Consider the following 23,321-nt stretch of genomic DNA (forward strand, 5'->3'; position numbering starts at 1 on the left):
AAAGAAAGAAAGTAGTGCTGGACTAAATTCATGCCTTTCAAGCACTGCCCTTAGGAAATTTATGAAAATTAAATAAAATTGATTAATAATGCCCAAGGACTGACCTCATCTCTGGGCTTCAGGCATCTGGCAGGCAAGAAGATGATGTTATATAAAAAATGTATTTCTGACTCATTGTGCTTCATTGAATTAGATAACTTGTGGATAGTATTTTCTTTTCTTTTTTAACATCTTTATTGGAGTATAATTGCTTTACAGTGGTGTGTTAGTTTCTGCTTTATAACAAAGTAAATCAGCTATACATATACATATATCCCCACATCCCCTCCCTCTTGAGTCTCCCTCCCACCCTCCCTATCCCACCCCTCTAGGTGGTCACAAAGCACCGAGCTGATCTCCCTGTGCTATGTGGCTGCTTCCCACTAGCTATTTTACATTTGGTAGTGTATATATGTCCATGCCACTCTCTCACTTCGTCCCATCTTACCCTTACCCCTCCCCGTGTCCTCAAGTCCATTCTCTACCTCTGCATCTTTATTGCTGTCCTACCCCTAGGTTCTTCAGAACCTTTTTTTTGTTTTAGATTCCATATATATGTGTTAGCATACGGTATTTGTTTTTCTCTTTCTGACTTACTTCACTCTGTATGACAGACTGTAGGTCCATCCACCTCACTACAAATAACTCAATTTCATTTCTCTTTATGGCTGAGTAATATTCCATTGTATATATGTACCACATCTTTATCTATTCATCTGTTGATGGACACCTTAGGTTGCTTCCATGTCCTGGCTATTGTAAATAGAGCTGCAATGAACATTGTGATACATGACTCTTTTTGAATTATGGTTTTCTCAGGGTATATGCCCAGTAGTGGGATTGCTGGGTCGTATGGTAGTTCTATTTTGTTTTTTAAGGAACCTCCATACTGTTCTCCATAGTGGCTGTATCAATTTACATTCCCACCAACAGTGCAAGAGTGTTACCTTGGATAGTATTTTCTTAAAAGCAAATTGCAATAAAAAGGGAAGTATGTTCAAGTGGATGTTAGAGTTTAGTGGCTTATGGGTGGCTCATCTTTAGAATGCATAATTTCCATGAAATTTTAGTATTTCAACAGCAAGATAACACAATTAAGCTCATATGAATCTATCTTGGCAAATTAACTGAATTTCTCCCCAACACTTCAAATTCATTTTCCAAATGTTTTATGAATTTTTAATTGTTTTATGAAGATATTAATTGAATCACCTCATTTAAAAAGTACAACAGAATCATAAATTAGTATACTTGTGAGCATATGAAATGCCTTTTGAACACCAGAATTTATTTTATTTTTTTATTGAAGTATAGTTGATTTACAATATTGTGTCAGTTTCAGGTGTACAGCAAACTGATTCAGTTATACATATATATATTTTTTTTCCAATTCTTTTCCATTATAGGTTATTACAAGACATTGGCTATAGTTCCCTGTGCTACACAGTAAATACATGTTGTTTAGCTATTTTATATATAGTAGCATATATCTGTTAATCCCATACTCCTAATTTATCCCTCTCCCCCATTCCCCCTTCAGTAACCATAACTTTGTTTTCTATGTCTGTGAGTCTGTTTCTGTTTTTTTTTTTTTTTTTGTGGTACGTGGGCCTCTCACTGCTATGGCCTTTCCCGTTGCGGAGCACAGGCTCAGCGGCCATGGCTCACGGGCCCAACCACTCCGCGGCATGTGGGATCTTCCCGGACCGGGGCACGAACCCGTGTCCCCTGCATCGGCAGGCGGACTCTCAACCACTGCGCCACCAGGGAAGCCCTGTTTCTGTTTTATAAATAAGTTCATTTGTATTATGTTTTAGATTCCACATAAGTGATATATGTTATTTGTCTTTGGCTTACTTCACTCAGTGTGATAATCTCTAGGTCCATCCATGTAGCTACAGAGACATTTATTTCATTCTTTTTTATGGCCAAGTAATTTGAGTACCACAATTTAGAAGTTACATTAAAAACCAGCACATATTTTGAATTAAACTGTGTCTTGGTCGAATAATCATGCATTTGAATTTCTTCGCTACATATTCCAGGTGGTCAGTCCACAGACATCGCGTCACTCTGACTAAGAAGCAAGTGGAGGGAATGGATGCCCTTTTATTTCTTTGGCCGGAAGACTATGAAACAGATGTAATGCTGAACTGAAGTCTCATTTCTGCAATAAATCCTATCACTCTTGTCCAAAGTCCAAGAATTTGACCCTCCCCTGATTTCACCATCAGCTATTAAATATTAATTGCGAGTATCGCTGTGTGACTACGAGTATGAACTCTGGGATATTACACACCTAATTTTGAGTCCTTGCTCCACCACTTACTTAAGTTGCTTGTCTAGTCTAGGCTCAAGTTTCCTCCCCTGTAAAATGGAGATTATGGTCATTATCATTTGCTGAGTGCTTCCTGACACCAAGCATCTCGCTGTTGGTTTCACAAGCATTTTCTCACTTCACCTTCTCAACAGGTCTTTCCTTAGTTACTGTTATCAACCCCACTTTGCAGTCTGGGTAGTTGTGATTCTGCAGTTATTGCTTGGAGTCAGGCTTTGAACCCATGTGGTCTGACCCTGGAGGCTGCATGTCTAATCTCTAGACTCAACTGCTTCCTATTTAATAAGGCGGTTGTGGGGGCTGAGAATGGAGGTCAATGCATTACTTCAGATAACCAGGAAAGGAAAGCTTTTAGTTAGTATATAATTAGTAACCCATTACTATAATATGATATTATATTATCATAATAATATAATTATTATTACGATAGCTCTTTTGCTGAATTAAAGGTGATATACATAGTCCTACCTCACCTGCCCAGAACTCAACTTGCTCTTATGTAGAAGACAGTAGAGGAAAGAAAAGGTAAGGAAAATGATTTTTGAGCAGCCAAATTAGAAATCAGGTAGCAGTCACTGTAATCAGCATATAGTTTATTCACAGGAGATCCTTTCAGACCCATGTCCAGTTAAACTTTAACTTTACAAATAAATTTAAATTATTTTATCAGTAATCAAGATAGACTAAAAGGAGAGAAAGACTGAAGTCAGAGAAGTTTAGTAAAGAAGTTGTTTTTTAAGTGATTTTCTAGATGAAAGCAAATTAGAACTGGAGGGAAGCATTGCTGTTGGCAGGTACATTGAAATAAAACTGAATCATGAAGAAAGAGTTAAATAATATTTATATTTTAATCAAAGAAGAATGTAATATTATAGAAATACTTCCTTCAAAAATTGTTAAATCTCACAAATTCTTCCCCTTCTTCTTCTTAATATTAGTATTAGTATTCAGAATTACCACTTTCACCGTTGGATTCACATAGGTAAACATTTCCTTATGTTGCCAGAGGAATCCTGTATCAATTAGGCAGCAGATTACAGAATCCTAAGAGTGCCTTTAACAATGGTACTTATGTCTTACACAATAACAGTTCAGAGGAGAATGGTTTCAAGGTAAGCTCAGCAGCTCAACAGTGTCTGCAAGGAGCCAGGCTCCCTCTACCCTCCACCTCTGCCATCCAGCTGGGTCTTAGGCTTGACCCGTCTGGGTTGCAAGACGGCTGCTGCATTTCAAGTCTTACATGAAGACACATGTCCAGCTGATGAAAAGGCACATATTCTCCAGACTATCTCTTTGTGTTAGAGATGAAAGTATCTCCGAGTCCTCCCAATAGATTTCTCCCTTCTGGTCCCATTGTCCAAGATTTGGTCACTTGCCAACTAGTCAAGTCCTGAGTGCCAGGGAGTCTGGAAACGTGAATATCTCTAGTGAGGCTGGGCCCTGCTGGCAGGAAGAAGCGGGGGTGGGGAGAGTGGGCGGCTGTTGGATAGACAACTGACAGCGACTGTCAAAGACTAATTGCAATGAAGCAAGTAGTTAAACATTAGTCATCTCTGCTATGTATAATAGAAGCCTACGTACATCATCTTACTTTTCTAACCATTTGATGTGAAAAGGGACTGATTTTCTTTGAGTTTTCTACTGCATGCCAGGAACTGTAATAGAATTTGTGTGTGTGTGTTTTAATGATCTTTATTTAATTTGGTCATGCTGCGTGGCATGCGAGATCTTAGTTCCCCAACTGGGGATGGAAGTGGACGCCCCCTGCAGTGGAAGCGTAGAGTCCTAACCACTGGACCGCCAGGAAATTCTCTTTTTTTTGTGTTTTTTTTTTTTAACCTCATGTAAGCTTCCACTGAGTTCTTCTGGAAGGGTGTTATTTCCCCCCATTTAATAGATGAAGATAAAGTACACAAAAGGGTTAAATAAGACACCATAGCACTCCCACCTCACAAGTGGTAGAAGCTGGTTTCTCCTACACATATACAGCCCCAAACCCTGAGCTGCTGGGTTAAGGGCGCCCAACCATCTCATTCTGGTGTCAGAATAAAAATTGTACTGCACTATGAGAAATAATTCTTTTCTGGCCCAAAGAGCAACTTGATTGCCCTCAGGGTAGCCTAGACTTACCTAAAAGTAATTTAAAACATATATTGGGGGCTTCCCTGGTGGCGCAGTGGTTGAGAGTCCGCCTGCCGATGCAGGGGACAGGGTTCGTGCCCCGGTCCGGGAAGATCCCACATGCCGCCGAGTGGCTGGGCCCGTGAGCCATGGCCGCTGAGCCTGCGCGTCCGGAGCCTGTGCTCCACAACGGGAGAGGCCACAACAGTGAGAGGCCCACGTATCGCAAAAAAAAAAAACAACAAATACAAAACCTATATTGGGCATGGTGTTTTACTTAATAATCTTTCCTGTAGCAACTGCATTCTTGCTGCTTGATCTAATCTTAACCACACTGCTGAGGTATGTTTAACTTGGGATATCCTTCTAGGAATAAGAGACAAATGCCTGATACCTAGCAGGTACTCACATGTAGTACTTACAAGTATATAAAAAAGACAATAAAAGCTATTTCTAATATTCGGATCAAGTTTCATATTTATCAATATTTTAGTACAAATAATGTTATCATCTGGGTCACAGCAGATGATAATTTCTGATTTACAAATATTGTATAAAAATAATCTCTTGAGTATAAAAAATAATCTTTGGTTTTAACATCTGAATCCTTCCAAATGACAAGCAAGGATGGGCTTAGGTCATTTTTTTTTTCCTGAAGCAGGTCCCAATCTGTAAGCCTCCTGTGACTCAGGAGATACTCCTTTCTGCCTCTGTCATTTAATTTTATTTATTTATTTATTTATTTATTTATTATTTATGGCTGTGTTGGGTCTTTGTTTCTGTGTGAGGGCTTTCTGTAGTTGCGGCGAGCGGAGGCCACTCTTCATTGCGGTGTGCGGCCTCTCTTGTTGCAGAGCACAGGCTCCAGATGCGCAGGCTCAGCAGTTGTGGCTCACGGGCCTAGTCGCTCCGCGGCATGTGGGATCTTCCCAGACCAGGGCTCGAACCCGTGTCCCCTGCATTGGCAGGCAGACTCTCAACCACTGCGCCACCAGGGAAGCCCCCTGCCTCTGTCATTTAAAGCGTGGGAGTGACCCTTTAACCTCCTTTTATCTAAATCAGATTAGGTCACTGCAGCCCACAGTCTAGGTTATGATCATTTGCTTTATCTCCAACTAAGTAAATTGCACCATGTTCTTCCAGGAAAACCTGAACTCTAACCCAGTGGGGAGAAGAAAGGCTGCTTTTGGCCAATTAGAAATGAGACTACAGCGTGTGGCATGAGGTGTTCTGGCCTCTCTCATCTGCCGCCCCTGCTTATCCAGTTCCCTACAGCACTCAACCTGAAAGGAGTACCAGTGAGAAAACGACACGTGTGGGTGATGGTCTCACTGGCTGTCCTGTGTGCCCAGTCTCTCAGGAGACTCTTTCCTGCCTGGTTAGTCTTTTGTATTCTGGAAAATCTGGCTCTGTGTATGCAAGTAAGTCAGGATTCTGAGCTTAGCACCCCTGCCCCCCCGCCCCCCAAAAAAAAGTATTTAAGAAAAAAAAAGAAAGAGAAGGAAAATTAAGGGAATTAATAATTTAGGCTAAAAAGGTCACAAAAGAAACACTGTGTTAACAGATTCGATATTGTTCTTGGCATTACTTGATGCTGGTTTCAAAGGGCAGAATCATAGAGCTGCTTCCACATTTTCTTGGGGGCAGTTGAGGCATAGAGACATCCAGGCTATGTATCAACTAAAAATTTATATATTTTTATATTAGAAAAAGAGAATGGGTATTGCAGATTATATAGCAGTCTGCCACATTTGCTCTTGTGGGTCTTGGGTTCTGTGAGGTAAGGTATCTCTTATTGTGCCCTCAGTTTTCTAATTATTTTAGTGAGACCTTAGTAGTACAAATGGAAGGTGATACTTGACAATTATTTTTTCATCTTTTAGATTCTCATGGCCCACTATATTTCTGGTTAGATTGAAGTAGCATGGCGAGGTTTTGTTTTGTTTGTTTGCGTAGTTGATCTAGAGCAGCGGGTTTTTAATTTTTTTGGTCATGAGACCACTTTACACTCTTAAAAATTACTAAGGGCACTAAAAAGCTTTGTTTCTGTGGGTTATATCTATTTATATTTATCATATTAAAAATTGTAGCAGACATTTACAAGAAGATACAAGTGAGCATAGCCATTAACTTGTACCCTATGGAACTCTCCACTATACAGATGAATGGTAAAAAAAAGCAAATAATGTTTTAGTAATATTACGAAAATAATATTGACCTTGCAGACCCCTTGGGGATGCTGTATCACACTTTGACATCTACTGGTCTTGAGAACATAACCTGTTTATGCTGACATTGGTAATTGTTATATTGCAGGGGATAAGTGCTAGGACTGCAGATTGAAAAATAAAGGAATTAAGGCAGGACCACTGCCACTGAGTAGTTAATGGTCCAAAAAGAAGCAGTTAACTGACCAATGTATAAACTTCTTTCTTATTAGATTTGAGGGGAGTTGGTTTCTGTTTCTGAATTATAAATAAATTTGTGTGTGGGAGTTAATAGAGTTAAAGAGAGATTTAACTATTGGTTTTCATCTATAGGAATTTAATAAATTCTGGTGTTCAAGATATATTGAATTAAGCATTTTATATGTCTAGAAGCTAATTGCGGAAAAGTTTGATTTTTCTGTGCACTTACCGTTGTTTTTGGCCGCCCAGCCCTGAATCTACCTTTCCTCACCTGGCACATCCCACTTTGCCTCCTATGGAAGTGTGAAGTGCTAGATATTTGCGTTTTTAACCGCCTTTGCAACCTGGCTGCAGGCGTGTGACCTAGGTTCTGCCAGTCAGGCACCTCCATCTCATATTTTGAAATAGAAACTAGTGACATGAAAAAATATGTGGCATCTCCACAGGTGGTTTCCCAGACAGCAGCTGGTGTCGGTGATGGAAGCCGCTGGCTCCCCCGCCCATCAGTGACAGGCAGCAGACCAGTGCTGCTGTGTGATTTGGGGTCATGTTGCTGGGTATGTAGCCTCCAGGCCCAATTTCTCTGGCCTTCTTGGAAATTTGTGACCTTTCCATTATCATTCTGTCGATTCAAGAGTCGGTGCCTTTGCTTGCAACTAAGAATCCTGCTTGATACATTCTCAGATGCAGTGTCTCTCAAAGCGTTGTTTGGAAGTCTCATGTATCAAAATCATCTGCACCACATCCTAACGATGCTATTGGTGGGCTTAAAACTAGGGGATCCAAAATCCTTTTGAGTTCCAGGAATCTGCATTTTAAACAAGTCTCAGGGTTATATGATTTTAAAAGTGCTGTGCTAATGTTTCCAACTTTTAAAATTATTTGTGCTCTGTTTAAGGATCTGAGTAACCCCTAAAAGAATTCATTCTTGGCTTTTAGGAGACCCTAATCAATGAGTAACTAGTATTTCCTTGTCCTATTCTCTCCCCACCCAGCCTCAAATTCTCCATAAGCCTCTTTGTTCTGTCTCCTTAACTCTTTTAACGTCTTTTTTTTTTTCCGTTTTATTCTCACCAAGAAGTGGTAATTCCCCCAAAGGGATTGCCTACATTCAGTGGTCCCAGGATTAATTTGGATTTTAAAACTACACTGTGACTGGGGCTCTCTGTAGGTCCTTTCTTTTCTTGGGCATTTCTGCAACCTGCAGGCCGACAGCTTGATGTGTACTCCAGGGATCACTGGAGAGGATGAAGGGGAAAGATCAGAACACACTAAGTGACTTTCCTTGGAAGGATTTTCCAGCCATGGATTCAGGTCAGAAAATAGCACGGAAGGATTGAATAATCTACTTCTGAAGTTTTTGAGAATCACAGAATGTTGTAACTTGAAAGAGTGTAGCTTAACCCCCTCATTTCATGAATGAGGAACTGAGGAGAAAATATGTGTTCAGCGTCGCATAAGTGATTAGTGGAATATAAAAGCCGACATAAATTTAGAAGTGGGAAGTGATCATGCAGAGCTCGACCTAAACTAGCATACAAAGGAAGGAGACTAACATTTATCGAGTGATTATTTGAACTTGGGTACATTCACTTAACATCCCTGAGCCTCAGTTTCCTCAACTGCAAAATCAAGATTCTAGTAATAGTGGACATTGATATGATATTGACTATGTGCTGGGAACTGTTCTAAGCACTTTATGTACTAAGTCATTTAATCCTTACCACAATGACATGACATAGGTACTCTTATTTTCCCCCTTTATTCAGGTGCACAGAAAGGTTAGATATTTACCTGCAGTCACCCAGCTAGAGTATTCATTTTCTATTGCTGCACTGCAAATCACCCCAAGCTTCATGTGTTAAGACAACATACATTTGTTATCTCACAGTTTTGTGGGTCAGGAGTCTAGGCACAGCACAACTAGGTCCGCTGCTCGGGGTCTCACAGGGCAGCAATGGAGGCGTCGACCAGGGTAAGGATCTGATCTGAGGCTTGGAGTCCTCTTCCAAGAGCACGTCATTCTTGGCAGAATTCATCTCCCTACTGCTGTGGAACTCAGGGTAGCTGAGTCTTCCAGGTCAGCAAGAGAGGTCTCCCACTCAGGATAATCTCCCTTCTGATTAATTGAACCTCAAATGATTAGGGGCCTTAATATATCTGCAGAATCTCTTCGTCTTTGCCATGTGACAGAATATAATAGACATGGGAGTAATCTCCCATCACCTTTGCTATGTTCTGCTGAGATGAGAAGCCAGTTATAGGTCTTGGCCACACTCAAGGGGAGGGGATTACACAAACCTGTGGATCCCAAGGGGCGGGAATCACAGCACTCTCTTAGAATTCTACCTACCACAGCCAGTAAGACTTAGTTTAAGCCCAGATGGGCTCCAGGTCTGAGTCCATGCTCTCAATCACAATGACCTTCTTTCTCCTTTCGAAGCAAGTAAATCCACTTTATAACCTTGCATAGTATTCTAAGTAAGATAACACCCAGCAGATTCATACTGGGTACTAGGCAATAACTAATTCTCTTCACACTTCCTGTTTTAAAAGTCTGCTTCAAGAAACCTTATAACCATCTGCAGTTTTGTATTTTCAGGAAGAGATTTCCAGTCGTCTCAGATAATATAAGTTCTTTCAATTTGTTCATATATTTTCTGAGGCAGAAATAAGCCTGGCATTTGGGATTTGAGACTTGAGTTCTCAAGAAATAACCTTAGCTCTGCTTTTTGTCTTTGAAACAGATGAAGTGATTGAGAAGAAACAATAAACACCATCGTTTTGTAGACAGGACAACATGGATCAGCCGTTAACGGTGAATTCCCTGGTAGGTGGCACCAACCAATATTTTACATGTGGTCTGAAAACCCAAAAAGAAGAACAGAAACACACTGAATGTGAAATGAGTCACAATTCAAGAAGTTGAGCATTTGCCATTTTCATCCATCTGTGTGGTCCTCTCCTTTGAGGAAGTGATTAATAAACCCATCTTTGCTAGAATTAAAAATAATGCTTTTTTTTCCATGAAAGTGTGAAATGTTAATTTATCTGGTTCGATTCCAGGAGTGTAGTCCTTTAGCACAACACCGGGGAGAAGAATTTCACAGATGACATTGTAGCAGGTACTTCAACTTCTTTGTGCCTCAGCTTCTTCCCAGATAAAAATTAGAGGCTTACCTCGTGTGGTAATGACCGAGGAAATAACTTTCTATTTAACACCTAGATGCTGCTCTGGGATCTTTGTGTAAATGTGTGAATACTTGAAACTCTCATCCTTTTCATCTTTTCCCCTTACAGCCAACATAGTACACACCTTCTTGAGCTACATCTTAGAAGAAATAACGTGCTGGAGAGGAAATAACAGGGGCCTTGGGATCCCATGAGCTTATTGTGTGTCCCAGATCAGTCTCTGAATGTGAATATAGGAACGTTATATAATCTCCATGGCCCTGTTTTTGTACTTTGTGCCTTACAACTTTTGGAAACCGTAGTTTTAATGTTGCCAGCCTGTCCTTGGGACTTGCTAAACGAAAGCTGTCATTACCCTCCCCTTCCTCCTGATGACCCTCCCAAACCCACTCACTACCCCTGTAGCCCTGGGAGCAGCGGTATACTGAATACCCTACACACACAAAGCTTAGCACCAGAACATAAAGAAATAGAGCCTGGTTCTTGCTCTGAAATAGGTTAGTGTTCTCTCTCTGAGGAAAAAATCCTTCACAGATGCTCAGTTGCTTTTGAGAGTATGTTTGAGGAGCAGAAAATTGTAGGAACTTTTCACTTTCTGACCCCATATTGTCAAGGCACTGTGGGATAATAAAGGCTGACCCATTTCCACCTCTGCAGAGGAAGGAGTCATCCTTATGGAGTGCCTTGTGTGTTTTTCTAGAACATTATGTAGGAATAACTAAAATTTTAGTGGACATGTCAATGTAAAAATGAACACTAAGGCTTTTTCCTCTGGAAAATTTATTTACATCTAAGAAGTTCATATGCAAATGAAACACTACAGATTGATGAAGAGTTTAGGCTATTTCCCAGTTTATCTCTGAAATCAATTTTAAACTTAGGAAAGGCAGCACCATTCCCATAAAGGGAAAATAAATCTTATTTTTTTCCTTCAGATAAAAAGATAATCTAATTATAATCATGTTGCTCCCTGTCTCTCTTCCTCCTTTATTTGATACATTTATTGGTTATCATCTGTGTTGCAGGGAATATACTACATTCCAGAGGACAGAGATGAGTGTAAAATGATTCCTTTCCCTCATGGAGTTCATAAGGAGTCAAAAATACTTGTATACAGGGCTTCCCTGGTGGCGCAGTGGTTGAGAGTCCGCCTGCCGATGCAGGGGACACGGGTTTGTGCCCCGGTCTGGGAAGATCCCACATGCTGCGGAGCGGCTGGGCCCGTGAGCCATGGCCACTGAGCCTGCGCATCTGGAGCCTGTGCTCCACAACGGGAGAGGCCACAACAGTGAGAGGCCCGTGTACCGTAAAACAAACAAACAAACAAACAAACTTGTATACAAATAATTATAATTCAGGGTAGACTGTATAGTAATAAAAAACGGACGAGTTACTTTTGTGCACACAGGAGGCTAGAAGTCTGCTTTAGAAAATGTCCTAATTTCCATAGATTTTTTTTTTCCAGTAACTTTATGATGTCATTGAAACATTTACCTGTGGTCAAATAACAATATTTTTGGAACACAGTCAGGATTATTTGTTTACGTGGGGTTATGGCTGCTTTCACACCAGCGGAGCTGAGTAGCTGCCATGGAGACTATATGTCCCACTGAGGCTAAGAAACTTGCTATATGGCCTTTAACAGAAAAAATTTGGCTTTTTCACCTTTCAGAAGCACTGACTTTTTATTGAAGAATTGAACAATTATCCTGAATGTATATGTTCCATGTTTTTTCAGATGTGTATAGATGTTGTTTTTATTAATAAAATACAAATATATTAATATCACAGACTTTTTTTTAGTAATCATTATTATTTTCTCAGTCAGGGAATAATTAATGGTGTAGTTACTATTATGTCAAGCTCTGAGAGTGTCTTTATGTTGAAAAAGGGGTGGGGGGAATGGCCGTATGCTTGAAAAGGTTTTTCCTGGAATTATTGGTGGGGTTTTATTCACTTGGTAAAGATAAAGGGAGGCCCTGAAAGCTACGTATAAAACCAGATGTGTTTTGGAATAGAATTGAATCCTGATAGCAACTTCGAATCCAAGCCATCTCTTGGAGGCCCTTCAAGTATAATGACATGATCCCTACCCTGGTAGGAATCCATCTCTTGGTTTGCTTCCATGAGGATATAAGGGTCAATGATATTTTACCTAAAGTGACCTAAAACATTTGCATACCCAGAAACTGCCACGTAATTGTAGCTGAAACCTATAAGAGGTCTTAGTCCAAAAGAGTGTATTTACCCTGGAGATGTGTATCTTTTTGGTGTGTAGACCACACGTTTAAGCAAAAAGAATTATTTTTATCGTACCATTAACTTTTATGAAAAACTTTCCTTAGGTATTGATGTCAGGTATTTAGTACAGAAAATACATGTATAATTTCAGTCATGTTCATTTCTTCTTATAACCAGAGATTCAAATTCGACTTTGCAGAAAAAGTTAGCTGCCATGCCGGACCACAGGGATGTTTCCCTCAGCCCGGAAGAGCGAGTCCGTGCCCTAAGCAAGCTGGGTTGTAATATCACCATCAATGAAGATATCACTCCGCGCCGCTACTTTAGATCCGGAGTAGAAATGGAGAGAATGGCGTCCGTGTATTTGGAAGAAGGAAACTTGGAAAATGCCTTTGTTCTTTATAATAAATTTATAACGTAAGTGTTTTATTTTGGAGGTCTTCAAAATGAGAAAATTGGGGAAAATATTTACATGGTATTTTGGTGAGACCGCTTAGATGCTGGCATGTTTTCATATTCAGACTGAATTTACAATCTCCCAAAGCATGAGATGTCCAGGTTTTTAAGTTACCAAGTAATGTACTCAAAGGCGGCTTTACACCATCTCTGAGGCTTAGGGATGAATGATCAGGGATGGGGCGAAGCTCAGGGATGTCAGACACCTTTCAACATTCCAGCACAGTAACCAGCATGCCCCTTCCCTCTCTTCACAAATAAAATTTCTTGTTTTGTGTCATTCTTCCTTCACAGGAATGCAAGCTTTATGAAAGCTGACATCATATTGTAGCTCCATCTACAATACCTGGAATGTGCCATTAACATTTTAAATATTTAATTTGATGGGTTGCGACTAGGGGATAAATTGACGATCCTAGGAAGGAACTGATTCCGGGACAGAGTGTAGTAGTTGGTTTCACATTGTAGTTAGTATTTTTTTTAAGGCAATTCTTTAGCTGTGTAAGAATTGTATGTATAAAAGAGCTTCCAAAATATTGAGTGAAAGTGGCGCCATCAAAACAGCCATGTAAAAATATCACACTTCACCGGGCTTCCCTGGTGGCGCAGTGGTTGAGAGTCCGCCTGCCGATGCAGGGGACGCGGGTTCGGGCCCCGGTCCGGGAAGATCCCACATGCCGTGGAGCGGCTGGGCCCGTGAGCCCTGGCCGCTGAGCCTGCACGTCCGGAGCCTGTGCTCTGCAACGGGAAAAAAAACAGAAAAGGGACCCCCACCCGCACCAAAAAAAAAAAAAAAAAAATCACACTTCACATTAGATAGATATTTGTTAGTAAGATATCCTAGTTTGAACTAAAAGAAATGGGATTTGGGTTTTCTATACCAATTTGCCAGCTTACTGATTGGGAGGATCTCCTGTTACCAAAAATTATTTCATCTGAGCTGAACCCCTTATTTTTGTTTTAACTGGAAATCACACATTGATTAATTGTATTAGTTTAGTTGGGGACTTAACCTGAGAACATTCGAGAAGCTGAAAAGATCAACTGTTTTAAATACTGCATCCATGATTCTACCATGGGCGAAATTAAAGGCAGTTAATATGGTGTGCAAAGTGGGCTCTGCACTTTATTCAAGTTAATTAACTTCTTGGAAATTTAGAGAATGGTTGGCAACATTCATCCTACCTGGGAAAAATCAAGTTTCTATAAAGTTAAACAATAACCATGAAATTGGACGTTATAAACTGTCATTGATAGCACACATTTTCCATTTTAGTTTCTGAACTATAAGTTACTAATTGATAATATTTTTTTCACCTTCTGGGTTTTGCACACACACACGTAAGTGTGGTAAAGGGCCACTACACTCTCTGAGTTACTGAGTAATCAGAATATTTGAATTCTCTCCTGTCATTAACGATATAACCATAGGTAATTCAGTTTTCCTCTGTGAGTTCAGTTCCTCATCTACATAAATGAAAGACTTATGGGTGAAAATCTCTGAGGTCTCTTCAACTCTAAATGTCTACGACTTTATGCTACTTACAAAAGCCCTAGGCAACTGACACACCTTATGTAATTTCTTTAGGCTTTAATTTTCTTATTTGAGAGATAAGAGTTATAATACCATTCCTCTGTATTCTATAGGTGAGATGATGAGTGTATGTGATTTGTAAACAACAGAACATCAGTAGTTATAACATATTAGTTGATCAAAAACAGTATTTGCTCTAAGAGCTTTTCATTCATTTAACAAATATTTATTGAACATTCATTATGAGAGGGGCACCATTCTACAGGCTAAGAATACATCAATAAGGAAAAAACAAAAACAGAATTTCCTGCCCTCGTGGAAGTAGTATCTTCACTTTACCTGGAAGCAATGTATCTGGTTTGCTGTACTGATTTCCCTTCATTTTTATTGTCCCTTGTTCCTCAGAAGGTGATGAAAAATAATTAACTCTTAATTAGCATCTCCTAATCCATTAAGGATTCTGGCTGACATTTCTCTGAGTTATGAATTTTCATTTAAGAGTTTTTAACATAGACACCATGGCACTACTGATTCATCAGTGGCCCTTTGAGTCTTTCAATGGTGAGAAGAGGTTACATCCATCTTTCCAAACTCTTACATTTTCACGTGATCCTCAGTGTTGCCAGCACTACACATAAGTAAAATGATGCTCAAGTGGGATATAGTGCCAAAGACCCGAGAAAAACCAAAGTGATGTGGTCTCTTCAGGGAGCATCCCAACGTTAACTCTCTTAACCTCAGTGCTTACAGTTAACTACCCTGTAATGCCAAAATCATACTTGGGCCAACCTTTGATGGAAAGGCAAATGGAAAGAATATAGGTTAAATAATGTTATTAACTGTGTCCTTTTTGAAAAGGAGGCTCATTCTCAAATTAGAAGCCATCATTGAGCTTTTTCTGTCATTTAATGCTAAGGACGTGTTTTCTTTTTCTGCAGTTTGTTTGTAGAAAAGCTTCCTAACCATCGAGATTACCAGCAATGTGCAGTACCCGAAAAGCAGGATATTATGAAGGTATTGTGGGATAGACTCTCCCCCGGGGGTTCAAATGTTCCACAAGTATCCATTATTGATTCATCCCCTTCCTCTCCTCCTCTGTCTCATCCTCTCAAGAGTTTAAGCACAAAAGATTCATTCCATTAGCTATGATGTTTCGATCTCTTCCTAGACCTTTAATCATCATTACTGTGGGATGTCTACTTGAAACGAGAAAAAAAAAAAAAAAAAAGAAAAAGATCAAGAATGTACTTAATCATATTAAGACGTGAAGAAGGAATTATTTTATGATTCCTCCCAGAGATTGAGAGAATGGTTGTCTATTTCCCCATACTTATTTGAGACGTCATTTTGGGTGGTTTTGATTATTCCATACAATTCTGAACCCAAAACCTATTTGAATATCAGTGTTGATTATTAAGGCAGCCACAAAGTTCTAGTCATTTTCTTCTTATAGTACTAGCCTATGAGACAACAAAGTGTTTAGTGAGTGGCCTGAAATATTCCAAAGGAAAAAGAAGGTTGTTGAAATGTATTTATTTACCATCAACATTTGCTGCATATATAGTTCCAAATATCATTAGCTAAGAATATATCCTTTTAGATAACATTTTTAAATGTTTTCCATTTGTCTTAAGTAGTTTGGATTGATTTTATATGATGGAAGGTAAAACAATGTATACAAAGTCAATCACAGTATGAAATTTTAAATGACTCTCAAAAACTATTTTACCACATAACAGAATAAAAGCTTTCTTACCAGCTATGTCAGGCCTGGGGGTGCCTGTAAGCAGAACACAAATTTTTGTCAAATGGTCATCTACATTTTAAAATTTCTGTACACTATCTGAAGGGTCATTCATTACCAGGCCTTTGAGTAGCATTTCCCCTCAATTCTCTTGTTCATGTAAACTCAGAAAATTCTGTATGGAAACCAAGGTCTTAGGCTGCCAAGGTGAATCTTTTACTCTAATTTAGGGTTATTCTTATTTTTACTTGTAGGGAAAGAATTCTCCAAAAGCATATACATTTTCTGTTTGTGCTTGAATAAATGGATGGATGGATAGATGGATGGATGCGTGGATGGATGACAAAAGATTGGCTAGAGTTAGGAGTTTTAGTCCTAATGAGGCCATTAGCTAGTTGTATGACATTGGACAAGCCTTTCAATCCCTCTAGGCCTTTGTTTCCTCATCTCTACAAAGGCGGGGCTGGTGGGTGCTTGGACTGTATCAGATTTTCCTAAATTATGATCACTGGGAAATTGTTTGAGATCCAGATCCCAAACCCTTCTCTAAACATGTTGTCTCAGTAGGTCTTGGGTTAGGCCTGGGAATCTATATTTTTATAAAAAGTGCCTTAGCTCCTTTTTACAGTCTGTAAAGACTAGGGATCCCTACTTACGGTGTTCTCTGAGGTCCCTTCTAACTATGATGCCATAAAATTTACCTACCATGGAATGTGCGGTTACAAACCCACTACCTAAAAATGAGGTACCTACTAAACAAAATGCTTATCTAACCAGTGAAGTCGATAAAGGTCTTACAAAGGGGATAATTTTTTCTCTTCTCTACTGAAAAGTTATATTTTGGAGCCCTAGAAAAGATTGATTTTTCCGCGATCATCTTTGGTTACTTGTGTCTTGATTTCTAATGCACATACCAGCTGTTTTTCTTTCTCAGCTGATGATCTGAAAGCTGACTATACTGAAAATCCCACTAATCAATATGTATATATATATTTTTTAAAAGAAACTGAAGGAGATTGCATTCCCAAGGACAGATGAATTGAAAAAGGACCTTTTAAAGAAATATAACATAGAATACCAAGAATATTTGCAAAGCGAAGTAAGTTCAGTTGATACATTTATTGCATGACTGTTTTCTGTGCAAATATTTTTTGAATTTCATTTTAATGAGTTTTTCAAATGTCGTATGCATTCAAATTAAAAATTAAAAATACAGTGACATAAAACCCATAAAAAATTCATGTTGATATCCTGGTTAAGCACTTGCACCAAGGATGTGGTATTTTTATTTCCTGTCAACATCTAATAAAGTGAAGCATTAGGAAATAGATTCTTACAGTGATTTAAGCAGAGCTTTTTGACCAACTCTTGCCAATGTAATCTTGAGCCAGATGGCTGCGTTTTAGCAATGAAAGGAGACAGTAAGAGCGGTAGGGAGAACAGTATATAGTTTCTGATGTGTCTAATTACGTATGCCTTGGAAGTGTGAATTTGATTCTTAAATATTGTAATCAGTATCACATCAGATGGAATAATGGCTAACCATATGAGTGAAATGTAATCATATCACCAAGGGGTGATGGCTCCTGGATTCTTATTAAATAGAGAGTGAAAATGAAAATGACGTCTGAGACTGAAGGGCATTGAAAGAAGCAGCTGACCAGTCAGTCTATAAGATACTCCAGTTCAACACTTGAACTCTTAATGTTTACAGCATAATGATAAAGGTTGTTTTGCTTTTTTGTTTGGCTATGTGTTTATGTGCTTTGGAAGTTGTCACTTTTACTGACTCTCAGTTCAGTCCAATCTTGTTACCTCGGAGTGTGGTCACAGGCCTTCTCTGCTTCCTTTGGTATAGCTAGAAGGCAGGTTTGAGTGAGCTGTTTGCACTGAGTGACAGAAGGAATGTTGAAATGAGAAGATTTCCTCCAGTGTGGTTACTGATGATTTGATTTGAACTATGAAAGATAAAAGTGATTTTGGCGGCTTGGACAGAACAGCAGGAAGGGATTTAATTTAACAGCCCAGTTAAGCTCCCTTCCCTACTCAGCAATGTGCATGCTGGTCCTCTCAGGAGCGCTCTGGGAGGAGCGGCCTCAGCAGTTGTTACCTGGCCTGCCTTTGGTGACACCAGTTACTTCCTAGTCCACAGTAGGATCCCAAGTATATGACATGTAGAAATCTTTGGGGGATGGAATGGCAGGCTTTATGCCTTGGACAGATGAACAGACACACTGATAAGCCTTTGCTACAGGCAACACGCACATCACCGGGGAGCCTGTTGGAATGCAGATTCTCAGGCCCCACCCCAGACCCGCTGAAGGCCAGTCTGCTCTATAACAAGACCCAGAGTGCATATCAAAGTGTAAGCTGTTTTGATGTAAGCTTACACTGCTGTAAGCTCTGTCCCCCACCTCACCCCTGCCTTATAGTAGCTCCCAAAGTCTAGTTTTCATCAGAATTATTTGGGAAGCTTGTTAAAGATTTATTCTTTGACCTAATAATGCCTGGATATTTTTGTTAAGACTGGGGAGCTTGGGAATCTTCATTTTTAACAAAACTCCTAGTAGTTTGTTTTGATAGAATTGATTGGACCACATTCTGAGAACCATTTGTTAGTGATTCCCCCTTCTCCATAAAGTTCCAGCAGTATGAGTTATAGAGTCTAATGCAAACGCTTCTAGGGTGGCACTGTCCCACAGAACTTTGTATGATGATGGAAATGCTCTATTTGGCACTCTCTGATATGGGAGGCACTAGCCCGTGGTACTTTACGTGTGGCTAGTGAGAACTGAGGAGTTGAATTTCTAATTTCATTTCATTTGAATTCAACTTAGGTAGTCACATGTAGCTAGTGGCTACTATATTGGACAGTGCAGTCCAGGGTGATGTAACTATTTCTGAGGTATGGTCTGATCAGTCAGGCTGTGCAGACAATCCTGACTTTGATTACTAATATTTAAAAGCACAGGAGGGTGGAGGGAACTTGATTGTCCTGGCCCGTCTCTGGTAAAATATGAGTGGATTTAGAACTGCTCCTGTAATCAGATTAAGGGGCTTTTGCCACGATGTTACATGTTTTCCTGGCAGTCTCAGGAGTGTCCCTGTGGGCATATCGCAGTATCTAGCTGTGTCTCTCCGTCTCCTAGAAGATTGAAACTGTCTAATCCCAGTTTGATGCTTTTGCCTTGGAAACTAACCTTTTCTTCTGGCAACCACATTTTTTTAGAACAAATATAAAGCTGAAATTCTCAAAAAACTGGAGCATCAGAGATTGATAGAGGCAGAAAGGAAGCGGATCGCTCAGATGCGCCAGCAGCAGCTAGAATCGGAGCAGTTCTTGTTTTTCGAAGATCAGCTCAAGAAGCAAGAATTAGCCCGGAGTCAGATGCGAAGCCAGGAAACTCCAGCGCAGTCAGAGCAGATTGATGGGAGTGCTTTGTCCTGCTTTTCCACACACCAGAACAATTCCTTGCTGAATGTATTTGCAGATCAGCCTAATAAAAGTGATGCAACCAATTACGCTGGCCACTCACCTCCCGTAAACAGGGCCTTAAAGCCAGCTGCAACTCTAAGTGCTGTTCAGAGTAAGTGAGGAAATGCACCCCACAAGACGTGGAATCTCCTCTAATGGAACCATATTTCTGTGACATCTGGGAGGGGTCCCCTCATTTTATTGTTAGTTGTGGTAGTTCCCCTACATGATGTGGTGTGAATGACAATATCACCTGACTTTTGCTATATGTAACCTCAGAATTCCGGAAACGTGATTTACCCCCTGGTAGAACAGAGGCTCCATGATAAACAGCACTGTATTTGATCGTGGTACAGAGATCTTAAGAGAGAAAAATTCCAAGCATTTTTTTTTTCCATTCACGTATTTTGACCAAGAAGCACTGAATCCTAAAGGTAAACACACTGGAGAGGAAAGGAGATGCTGGAAAACTTGTTTGTTCAGAACCTTGTTCAGTCATTAAATTTAAATATTTAGCGTTGCCCTGGCCCAGGAGGATCTGTACACATGGGTGTTAACCTCCAAAGGGGTTATGTGTTTCTGCCAAAAGTTAGTGCTGCCTGGACCGCTACATCAGTGCTGGCAGCTTTCCAACACCAAACGGGAAAATTTCCCAGCAAACACTGTTAAGTGGAATTTATATTTCCATTTATTTTGAAAGAGTTATGATAAGCAACCATTTTATAAATTACTCTACTGCCAATTGTCTCAAAAAACATGGTGCTCTTACCTAATGATCACCAACTTTCATAAGATATAAGTAACACATGGCAAACACACAAAAAGATTATAGAATATGAGATGTATTCTATGCAGCCTGTGCACCTTGTGCCGAAAGAAAACACACACATACATGTAAATAGTTGATACAGGCACAAAGATGTAAACGTGCTTGCACCTTCCCACTTGTAGATAAATAATTTATACGCAAGGGGTAATTTTACCTTCCTTCTAGTCAATGTTCACTTTTACAAGAAATACAGAAAGTGGAGCACCTGATTATTTCATTTTTGAAATTTATATTTACCTGCAGTCACTTGCTAAAAACAGTTTTGAAGGATGGGATGTAAGGTTTCTTCTTTTTGTCTTTTCTCCCTTTTCTGTTTCTTAGATTTAGTGGTTGAAGGACTGAGATACGTCGTTTTATCAAGAGATCTTTGCCACAGATTTCTGCTCCTGGCAGAATCTAATACAGTGAGAGGAATAGAAACCTGTGGAATACTCTGTGGGAAACTGGTATGGTGTTTGTTTCATATCTTCCCTGCACAGGATACTTTCAGTAGAGCTGGCTTTCTTGTGATAAGCTGAGCAGAGCAAAAGCATCCTAAGTTTCGTAAACATTATGAAATTAACTTAATATAGATTAATTTCATAAAACTACTGTCATTATTAATGGAATTATCCTTCTAGAAAATGGATTGTAAAATTTTAGAGATACTATGAAAGTTTACTGTAAAGAACTAACTAATCAAACCATAAGTTAAATCTTTGTTTAGAAAAAGGGTGGCTTTCAAATTTCCAGAACCATCTAGTTTCCTGATTCAAATTTCCGTTGCAATTGTTAGTTTCACATATATTCCTATGATTAACTCAACCTGCTTTTGTCTGTGGTAGGTATAATCTCGCCACCCTTTTTCAGATACATGCAGAATAAAGCTAGGGTTTTGTTGTTTTCTTTAAGGCAGTAGTTTCAACAAACTGCAATCTTATAGCACAGGTCATATTTAAGTATGGAAGATTTTATCAGAAATAAGTGATGAAAGACAATATCAAACTAGAAGGAGATAAAAGAGAGAAGATACATTTAATTTCCTACTTCAAGAAAGAGGAACAATGTTTCTTTGGAAGTGCCTTTGTACCCTCTGTGGGGTATCAGTTTATGTTTCTAAGTCCAGACACATTTTCATCCCTAAACATTTACTTGGAAACTGTTATTTAACTGAATAGGATGTTTCATTCAACACACATTCTCCTACTGTATTCCAGTGTTGCATCATCACGTTTCCCCCAGGGCAGAAGAAACACAGGAGACAAGCAAAGGAGAATGACCTGCCGTCTCCTCCCCACAGCCACCTTCTTTGCCCTGCAGGGGGCAGTATGCTATGGACGCTTCTTCCCCAACACCACATTTTGTACTTAGTTTGATTCACTCATTCATTGATTCATTCTTCATTCATTCCTTCATCAGACAGGCATTCAGTCACCTACGACAGCCTCAGTCTTTGCCGTGTGATGCTTATAAAGAACCAGAGAGATGATTAATTATAAATGGAGCTGGGTGCTCTCAGTGGAAGTGCAGGGTATCATGGGAAGGTGTAACTGGGAAACCCTGCCTGGGACGGTCAAGAAGGGGTTCCTTGAAAGCCAATGTTTATACTACATACGTTTAGAATACATAAAGTTAGCCATGAAAGGAGGAGCTGGGATGGAGAGAAGTGTTGTAATCAAGGCCAAAGGAATAGGGCCCAGTTTGCAGAAGTGCCCTAAGACTAGAGACAAGATGGCGCTGGGCAAGGATGGACAGCTCCTCAGCACACAAACTTCTTTTTTCTGAGGATCCTATCACTACCTTACAACCCTCTTCCTTTCAACTCTTATCTTTTACCTAAGAGGGGCAATTTGTCTTTCCTTTCTCTTTATCTAATTGCCAATCCAAAACATTACCTTAATTATGGAAAATCCCAGTGAATTCCACGCCCCCCAAGCCCCCCCTCCCCGTAGTAGAAGAAAGTCGTAAATCTTCACGCAAAATTAAATAACAATTAATAAACTAAAAACAAGACCATCAACCTTCACAAACCTTAGAAATGTCCTCCAATAAAACCACAAGATTATTTACTTAGCATCTCCCCGCCAAATAAACCTGCTACTGTTTTGTTCTGATTTTTTCCACTGCAGATGTAATATAACATACCATTATTTACTAGCTAAACTTCCAGGGACCAGCCCAGGATGCTAATTCCTATTTATGGTACATTTTATATTGTGAAAATGGGTTTCAGGCTCCAAACAACTGACTCTCAAATTTTGGGCGATGATCCGTGTTCAGGTGTGGGGCTTTGCTTTTGAATTGTGATGGGTCAGGGTGAGAGGATGATGATGTAAGTGGTGGGCACTTTCTAGTCTTGTTAAAACATTATACTTCCTACTCAGGCCTTTTTTTTCTGTCAGATGCTTATTATTCTCTTTGCTATTTGCTTTTCAGACGCATAATGAATTTACTATTACCCACTTAATCGTGCCAAAACAGTCTGCAGGACCAGACTATTGTGACGTGGAGAATGTAGAAGAATTATTTGGTGTTCAGGATCAGCACAATCTCCTCACTCTGGGATGGATCCATGTATGTTTCACATTTGGGGTTTCAGTTTATTTATTTATTTTTTGGCGGGCTATTCTCCTTCTGGAGGAAGTTTAGCTTAAGAAATAGTTTCTTATTTTTAAAATTTTCAAGTGGAATAAATGTCATCGTTTTAAAGCATTTTCTTCAATGTTAGGCCGTGTCTACATCTGTCAAATCCAGATTTGGAGAGGGCTATAGTATGCTCTTTCCTACCATCCCAAGTTGGAAGAGAGATAAACATTTGGAAATCAGCTGACTTGTTTTGATGATTTTATGTAGTCTAATGGAGACCTAGGCAGATTTTTAACTAATATGATTAGACAATTATTAACATTCTCTTTCCCATGGCTGTGGGTCTAAAGTAAATTATTTTAAGAAAATTTCTGAAAAG

At 39.6% G+C, this 23,321-nt stretch overlaps 1 protein-coding gene across 8 annotated transcripts in view; it reads left to right on the top strand.

Annotated features, from left to right (window-relative positions):
- Positions 1-23,321, top strand: part of STAMBPL1 (STAM binding protein like 1) — a 46,354-nt gene that overhangs the window by 12,227 nt on the left and 10,806 nt on the right. For 5 of the 8 annotated variants that reach the window (XR_003433812.1, XM_027111960.1, XM_027111964.1 and 2 more), the window contains 7 exons: positions 9,654-9,736; positions 12,539-12,756; positions 15,268-15,343; positions 17,077-17,172; positions 19,303-19,660; positions 20,699-20,823; positions 22,793-22,930. Coding sequence is in view for 7 of the 8 variants with exons in the window: in XM_027111960.1 (XP_026967761.1) it covers positions 9,707-9,736; positions 12,539-12,756; positions 15,268-15,343; positions 17,077-17,172; positions 19,303-19,660; positions 20,699-20,823; positions 22,793-22,930 (1,041 nt within the window). In the remaining variant the exon portion in view is untranslated. Of the gene's footprint in view, positions 1-5,563; positions 5,877-9,653; positions 9,737-12,516; positions 12,757-15,267; positions 15,344-17,076; positions 17,173-19,302; positions 19,661-20,698; positions 20,824-22,792; positions 22,931-23,321 lie in introns of those variants that run through there. The other 3 variants (XM_027111963.1, XM_027111965.1, XM_027111966.1) reach the window with 3 other exon arrangements.

Source organism: Aethalodelphis obliquidens, unplaced genomic scaffold (genome assembly GCF_003676395.1).
Source record: "Aethalodelphis obliquidens isolate GAN/ISIS:26980383/991018 unplaced genomic scaffold, ASM367639v1 scaffold11, whole genome shotgun sequence".
Classification (NCBI taxonomy): domain Eukaryota; kingdom Metazoa; phylum Chordata; class Mammalia; order Artiodactyla; family Delphinidae; genus Aethalodelphis; species Aethalodelphis obliquidens.